This window comes from Nyctibius grandis, chromosome 15, assembly GCF_013368605.1.
Source record: "Nyctibius grandis isolate bNycGra1 chromosome 15, bNycGra1.pri, whole genome shotgun sequence".
NCBI classification, from domain to species: Eukaryota; Metazoa; Chordata; class Aves; order Nyctibiiformes; family Nyctibiidae; genus Nyctibius; species Nyctibius grandis.
Window position 1 is genome coordinate 10,284,086 of NC_090672.1, and position 8,137 is coordinate 10,292,222.

Below are 8,137 nucleotides of genomic sequence, written 5' to 3' on the forward strand. Positions count from 1 at the left end.
GAGTCAGCTCTTCATCCTGCCACGGTGATACTTAGCTGGAACCCACCCTAATACAACACCTTTGGAGCTTGCCTACTCGAAGCTGATGAAAGGGCCCACGTCTTCAGTCCTGTGCCCAGAGGAGGCAACAGCAAGAGTCATGTGCGGCTTCCCCAGCTGTAGGGATTTCCTCTCCCCCCACCAACCCAAGCAGCAGCTCCATGCCATCCTCCTGGGCAAGAGCAGGACCAGGTTGCCCCAAAACACCAGCCCAAACCTCACCTCATCACAGCAGCATCTTCACCAGCAGCCGTAACATCTCAGTGGTGCTCTTGGTCTGCATCCCTGCCAGTAGAAGGTCACTGCCCGGCGGGGTCTCTTGTCTCACCGCAACCTTCCCAGCGGTTCCTTGTGTCCCTTAGCAACATAGGTGCAAGGGCAGCAGCACTGGAGGACATTTCAGCTATACCTATATGTAGATTTATATACACAGAGGTATTTTTTTTCCACTGTCCAAGAAAGTGATCTGGAGCTACCAGCTGCTCCAGCAACAACTGAGGGAGAACATGAGCCAGCACAGCCTCATTACTCCTGCCTCCTTAATTACTGCTCATGATTGGTCTCTAATTGACCTCTTGCATCCATACCTATGATTCAATAAGGGTTTCCAGGCCACTCCTAACTAATGGGCAAATGGAGTCTGTTCCCACTGGGGCCCCGTCGCACCTGGGACCATGGGAATGATGTGGTGGAAGGGTGCACCAAGGAGAGCATGTCCTGGGTGTGGGAGAGGAGACGCTGGCAGAGAGGAGCTTTCATATCCTGGGAGATACAGGCCAGAAAATGCCTCCCTGGGCTTATGGAAAGGGCATTTAATTTAAAAAAACCCCCAAACACACAGCAGGAGGGTGGGTCCCAGGAGTTCCTCGAGGAGGTCTCAGAGCACCCAGCTTCCCAACCAGCCTCCCCCGAGCTGTGCAGGCTGGGGCTTGCTCACCTCCCACATGCAGGTTCCTCAGTTACCATCCATCCCTCTCGGTCCCATGAACTCCATACGGCGCCCGGGCTGCGGGATGGATGTGTGTGCCGCGTGGGAGGCTCATGGCAGGGAAAGAAAAGCTTCAGCCCTGGGCAGCACCAGGGAGCAGCAAACTGTGCGTGGATCAGGCAGTGCCGGGTTTTTATTTAACCCTTAATCCCAGTAATTTGCTCTAACACTATAGTTCAAGCAGACACAGCTGCATGCACAAAGGGTCTGACACCAATTAGTCATTCATGCAAAACAAGAGGTTTCTTTTGCTTCTGAGTGCAAACAATTTTCTTTGCAGCGTCAGACGAGCAATTACCTTCCAACGGGCCCGTGAGCAGCTTGACTCATCCCATCGGCAACAGAGGTGGCGAGTTTAAGGACTTCAGTCTTGTAGAGATTAAATCTCTAATTTGTTTTAGTTTTAGTTTATTTTAAACTAAAACTTAGTTTATCCTCAAACTCCACTTTTCATTTATTGCAATCCAAGCGACAGCCACAGAAAGGACACAGCATGAGGCTGGCACTGAAATAGGGGTGGGAGAGAGACCAAAGGAGGCAACTGAGCAGTGTTATTCAGGGAGCAAAGGATGTAGCATAACAGAGATTAAGGTGGAGAGAAACCATGCCAGAGGACTCAGAGAGGTGTTTAAATGAGTAGGTGTCCTAAGAGGATCCTACAGTTATTTATGGAGCATTTATTGCTGTGGAGAACATCAGCCACGGGCTGATGCTCAGGGGAGAAGGTCCTAGCAGGGTCGCTGGGCTCCTCAGCTCACCCCACCATCTCGCCCATGGCACGCTCCTGCCTCCATGCCTCAGAGGCTCTGGAGAAGTTTCTCCACAGCCAATGAAGGTGTGATACTTGCATTTAGAGGCCCATAGCCATCCACGCCGAGCGCTGCTGCCACACCGGGCACTCTGTTAGAGGGACAGCAACACCACAGCCACTGTTGCCTCTGCTTGACCAAGCACCACATTTTCCTGCCAAAACCAGCATTTACTGAACCAACAGCAAACCCTTATTTTGACCGATTTCTTCCGGCAGTCCTGCACTTACAGAGGGCTTGTGCTCACTGCGTGAACATGCGAACTCCTGGGCTCACAAATGCAGCCACATGATGACAATCTCTCCCATGAATTAAAATAATTACTTTTCTAATTCGCCCCTAGATGCTGCTAAACCTTCTGGGGCCTTGAGGAAGGCGTGAAGCTTTTTTCATGTCTTCTGCTTACGTAGGCAGACGTGTTAATTTATAAAATGAATAAGTCTGTATTTAATCAGTACAAAGGAAAATTCCACTCAGGGACAGGGACGTCTCATGATGCTGCACAGGATTAACTGCACTAAATGACTCCCCAGCGTGGAGGAACGTAGCTGTGTGGGACAGCCCTCGCGTCTCTGAGCATCAGAGATTTTGGTGATCCCGAAGGTCTTCCTTCCAAGAAAGAATGAAGATATAAAGGATCCATCAAGGGTAAGATGCAAAGGCAACTGTGTTTGAGCCACCAGAAACCACTAACATCAAGCCCAGCAAACTAGGTCGGACTCTGGGAAATAATCCTGTTCAAGAGCTGGCTGGATACACGCTTGCAGTGAGGTCCCATGGGATGGGCATCAGAGCCGATGCAAATAGTGGTGCTGCATCAGGACTTGGCCCCTACTTTGGAGTAGTTTAGAAATAAAAATAAATAATAAATAATAACAGAGAGGTGCAACATTCATTACACGGTCTGCTACAAATGAGGTTAAAAGTGCGTATATTCTGTTTAATTACAGTAAGACAAAACAAGCTCAAATATACCAAGAATCCCTGGAGGGTTTTGTTTTGCAGAAAGAAAATTATCAGAAAGGTTTAAAATAACAAGAACAGAAATAAAGTTTGGACAAAGCTCTTTCTCCTGTGAGGGCACAAGCTCGTGGCTTGCACAGGAGCACAGGAGGGAGCACAGCCTTTTCCTTCCCTACCCTTTGTTTCCAATCAGAGTGATGCTCTCACTCTGGCAGCTGTCTGAGACCAAAATGCCAAAGCATCATATGAAATTGTAAAACTTAAAACCTCAAAATAAGGTTTATACACACACACAAAAAAGCAGCTACGATACTATCTTCTTGCCAAAATGAAATATAAGCCAACTACTTTGCTATGGTGCACTAGTGCCATTAATTTCACCTACATCACTTTACACCAGTTTGGGATCTCGCCTTTCACTGAAATAACTTGCATTTCTGGCCATAATTTCCCCTAAATCCTGCACCTAATGTTTCCTATGGGAAGGTTTTAGGTAGTTTTCCACTCAATGCTCCACTGAAATTCTCCCAGTCACCCTTCAGACCTCCAGTCTGTGGGATGGTGGAAGAAATGTGAGTGCCTGAGCCACCCCACAGCCCAAACACCCCAGGGCTGTGGGGCCTCCAGTCTAACATGGGATATTTAAGCAACAGTCTGCAAGTGGCCATAAAGAAACAACCACCTGCTTGTGTCTAAGCCTGCTGAGGTATAGTTGAGAAAGATGGCTATTTCCCATCACAGCCTGGTTAAAAGTGATATCCAGCCACAAGAGATATCAATCAGTAAATACTGAATCAAGACAAAATTTATATTTTTCTAATGATGGCTATTTCTTGGAAATTTACACAAATCTTTAACCCTGCTGGCGCTTAGGCCAGTGAATCTGTAAATGACACAGCCAAATGCACAGACTTTCGCAGACTGCCTGAACCAAAAAACACACTTTGTTTTTTTTTCCTTAGTTCTGCTCTGTTTTCTTTTTTTTCTGCTCTCCAGTCCAGTCCTGGATTTATCCCTCAAGCAGAACTGCTGTTTGCTCAGCAGGATGAGCTGAAAGAGGAGGACTTGAGAGATTTTTAGTTATGCAGGGAAGAATAAAAAAAAAACAGAGGAAGGAAAATATCCCAGTTCTCTAGGTTACATTATTGGTTATATAACCAATCTCTCTGGTTATATTTACGCCCCTATAAATAGAGAATTGCCCTGAAAGAGTGGCCTAAAAAAGAAAAAACAAAAAAAAAGACAAATGGAGTTAGGACGCGGCGACCATCGGTGCTTGGGTGGGAGCGGGCGCAGGGGTGGCGGGGCTCAGCACGGGGACGAGGACATCTGGTCGTAGTCAGGGCACTTGAGCAGAGCTGGGTAGTTAGTGTTCATCTGCAGGGACGCCTCGCTGGAGATGTCCGACGGGCTGCGTCCCCGTGCCCACGCGTCCGGGTGCAGGAACTGCCCCGAGTAGTCGGAGCAGTTGCTGAGACGGGGCCGGTAGAAGCCGGGGTGAGGTCGGTAGATGTCCTCGGCCGTGTACCGCTTCATGAACAGGTAAACGGACATCACCCCAGCGCTCTGCAGGGGAGAGAGACATGGCCTGACACCCGCCCTGCTGACGGCTGCCTTCGCCACCACCGACAAAACAGAACAAAAAGATAAATCTCTCTTTTTGCTCTGCTGATGATGCGCAAGGGCTCCTGAGGACAGTCACTTCGCTGCCCTGTGCCCCGGGTCCCTGCAGTAAATAACATGGCACAATCACGTCTCCTCCTCCTGTGTTCACACTTGGCATCAAACCTTGACCAAATGCCCCATCACTGCTCCAGGCTTGGAGTCTGTCCCCACTGTATATGTCTCCCACCGTATATGTCTCCCACCACACTATATATTACCCATCTGCCCTCACAGCCTACCCTTAAACCCCATCTGAGTCCTCGCAGCCTCAAAGCCCCCTGCCCCGAGAATGGGATACACTTGTTACAGGGATGTGACAGCTCTTGGGTACCTCCGTGAGAAGGAACGAGATGGCAGAGAAGGCAAACGACCATCCATATTTGTAATTGAAGAATGTTTCCGAGTCCTTGGTCCTGTTCAGCATCTCGTCGTTAATGCTGGATATGTAGAGGACCAGCCCCACCACCAGCGACAGACCTGGGGAGAAACCAAAGAGAGAGACAGTGGGAAACACTTCAGGGATGAAGCCGCTGAAGAATCACCTTCCTTTAAGACCTGACTTGTGGGCCAAAGTGTAAAACTGAGGAAGTGTGCTTGAAAAAACAGGGGAAAGAGGCTGCTTTCCTGCCGAGCTCACCCAGGGCACTCCTTGCATTTCACTCAAACCGTTACCTGCTCAGTCGAGTCCGTGCACAATGGGTAGGAGCTGGCTTCAAAGCTCGGCTGTCACGGCTGTTTGTTTAACACTAGCTCAACACCATGAATAAAACATTCACTTGTCTCATGCAGAAACATCCCAGCTGAGCTGTTTGAAGTTTCAGATCTCTCCTGAGACCGACGTGCTGTGAGAGGTATCCTCTCCCCCACAACCCCAGCAGTCCCTCCCGCGGGGGTGGTGGGTGCTTTCCCCCATGTCTCCTCACTGCTGCCACAAATGAGTCTTGTACCAGGTGATTTTCCATCCTACAAAGCCTAAGCAGGCTGCGGGGCTGAGCTGGAAGTCCCCACGGGTGATGGCTCTGATGAGGAGCCACCACAGCGGGTTAGGAGGGCACCAGCAGCAAACGAAACCATGCTCAAGGATTGTCAGGAGAAAATCTGGGTAGCAAAACTCACCCGACAGGATGAAGAATATCCCCGAGACAAAGGCGAGGATGGTCCTGTGAGGCCGAATGTGGCCGATGTTGCTGAGGATGAAGCCGATGAACATGAAGAAGAGGCTGACCAGAGGGAAGGGGGTGGCAGAGCGGATCATCTCTGAGGGGAGAGGAGCAGAGGAAAGCGAGAACAGGTCAATCCTCCACACACAGCACAACAAATGGGCTCGGCTGGGTAAGACGGCTCCAGCCCTGCTGCTCTCTGAGTACCTCGTGTCCTTCCTCGCTCCTGGTTCATGTGGGCGCCCCTGCGCTGCTCCCCGGGCCCTGGCAGGGATTCCCCTCTTCTAGGTGTCTTTGCTAATGAGCTGAGTGAAGAGGTGACTCTGCCTGGCTGCGGAAATGTCTGTTAAAGTTTGTGTTTCCAAGAGTTTCTATTTAAGTGCTACATGGGACAAAACCATTGGAACCTGCATTTTTCTCTAGCTTCGCTGCAAAACTGTTTGCCAAACACTTCTATTTATTAAATCAAAACTGACTGCAGAATTCATGGCGAGAGCTGTGACACTCCAGCCTTAATTCATCCCACTACCTAATGTGTAAAATTCACTGCTACTGAATAAATACAGCTGCAATGTATGGAGATGAGACTATAAAGCCAAACACTTGCATAAACATCAGTGCTGAATAGCCAGTGAAAGGAAATTGTCCAGCTCGGAGCCCCTGTGAACATCCTGCCATTAGAAAGGGATGTCCCCAAAAGCTTAGGAGCACATCGGTAAACTCATTTACTCACACAGTAAAACCTGTAGTTGCATCTGTGCATGGCAGCACTATCAGGGAACAAGGAGCTTCTTCAGCAAGGACTCAAAGGGGGTTTCTTGGGGGATCCCTAATGACCCTTTGGTGCTCTGCAGGATGCAAAGGGTAAGACCCCACCGAACCACTTACTCAGGACGTTGACTGTGGATTCAGATGTGAGCTGGATATTCATGGGCATGACGTATTCGATAGTGAAGCACCGGCCACGCTCTTCCCCTGCAGCAAACAGAGACAGAGTCACTCCTGCAGGGTGTTTGTCTGTATTTTTTTAGTGGGGAGAGAGTAGCTTTAAAATTAATTTCTGTGCATGCATAAAAAAAATAATGTTGCTTTTTAGTGCTGCTGCCACCTTGGGTGTCAGTGTTTGGGGCTGAAGAAAGACATCTTTTAACTACCATCTCCCTTGTGCAAAAGGATTCCTTTGTACACAAAAATGTGGACCCAGAAGCCAGAGGATTTAAGGCGACCCCGGGGGAGGTATCAGAGCTCCTCACTCCCCTGACTTTTTCAAAGCAGCAGTTGAAACTTTGTGCCACTTCAGATCGGTCACTTTGAGACTCCATTCCCTTGGGTTTTGTTCAACTCCATCCCCGCAGCCAAATCACTTCATCAAACTTGGCGCGGATGGAGGGAACGGCCCAGCTGACCTGAATGTAAATGTTGCAGGGACACAAAGGGAAGTTCTGAGCTGCTGCCCAAGGCGCTGTGGCCATGGCACTGGGATGGAGCAGGACGGGGGGTAGTGGGGTCTGGCACGGCAGCAGCAAACTCACCCAAAGCCTGCGTGCAAAGGCATATTTATCCGTCTGACTATTAAAGCTGGGCGTGAGGTGATGGCATTAATCAGGTCGTGCCTAAGTTTGGAAGCAAAGATGGGCACAGCCTCTAAAAATCCTATTTTCCCCAGCCCTCTCCTACAGCAACCATCACCTTCCAGGGGCCGTTTTGGGGAGGGAGGCCATACCTGCCAGGAAGCAGACCCTCCAGAGCCCCGAGTGCAGCGACAGTTTGATTTCCGCCGTCTGGTTTTGGGGCTGGACGATGCCCTCCTCCAGGTAGAGCCAGTAGTCGGTGCTGACGGAGATGCCCAGGAGGCCAAGGCCGCAGACGGCGAACACGCTGCTGAGCAGGGTCAGCGCCTTCCTGCCGCAGGCGCTCATCCCCGAGAGCATGGGGGGCCGGGGCGGCGGCGGGGACGGCTGCGGGAGAGGGGACGTGGCCGTCAGCACAGAGCCAGCTGCTGCTTTTTGGGGGAACGGATGCGTCAGCGCTTTGCCCTCTGCCCTTAATTGCTTATTTAGGTCGAGCTGAAATAAGCCATTAAAACAATCCCGGCGGACCCTGACAGATGGAGAGTTTGAGCCAAATCCCACCCGACTGCTGCCCCGCGCCGGGCCAGGGCTCGTGGGCATGCTGAATGCCGGGCTGGCCGGGAGCAGCTCATCAGCTCCCGTTTTATTTGCTGCAGGTGAATTCCTGATGCTCCAGCCAGACCTGGTGCTCGTCTGCCCAAGGATGTAGCCAACCTGCAGCATCTGCCATCCTCAGAGCCTTATCTAGGGGCAGCAGCGTGAGTAGCATCTCCTTGGCACAGGAGCCTGTTGAGGCTCGTGGACACCACGATAATGGATCAACAAAAATACTTTCAGCTGCTGGACCACCCTGCTCTCCCCAGTATTGCCACTTTTCCTCTTCCAGGGTAGATTTACCCATTGGGGGGGATCAAGATATCGATGTTGCAAAACCCACGCTAC

General features: G+C 50.5%; 1 protein-coding gene across 1 annotated transcript; it reads right to left on the bottom strand.

Moving 5' to 3' along the window:
• Nucleotides 1-4,107: 4,107 nt before the first annotated feature.
• CACNG5 (calcium voltage-gated channel auxiliary subunit gamma 5) lies at nucleotides 4,108-7,555 on the bottom strand. The gene is made up of 5 exons (XM_068413478.1): nucleotides 7,348-7,555; nucleotides 6,513-6,599; nucleotides 5,581-5,721; nucleotides 4,796-4,941; nucleotides 4,108-4,365 (listed from the first exon to the last, which is right to left on the bottom strand). The coding sequence occupies exons 1-5, from the start codon at nucleotides 7,553-7,555 to the stop codon at nucleotides 4,108-4,110; spliced, it is 840 nt and encodes a 279-aa protein (XP_068269579.1).
• Between the last annotated feature and the right edge of the window lie 582 nt (nucleotides 7,556-8,137).

Excerpts from the sequence above, each read along its gene's own strand:
- CACNG5 (XM_068413478.1), bottom strand. The coding sequence starts at position 7,555 with ATGCTCTCGGGGATGAGCGCCTGCGGCAGGAAGGCGCTGACCCTGCTC. Across the intron at positions 4,942-5,580 it reads GATATTCTTCATCCTGTCGG|GTCTGTCGCTGGTGGTGGGG; the intron begins GTGAGTTTTGCT and ends GTTTCTCCCCAG. Across the intron at positions 4,366-4,795 it reads TCTCGTTCCTTCTCACGGAG|AGCGCTGGGGTGATGTCCGT; the intron begins GTACCCAAGAGC and ends TCTCCCCTGCAG.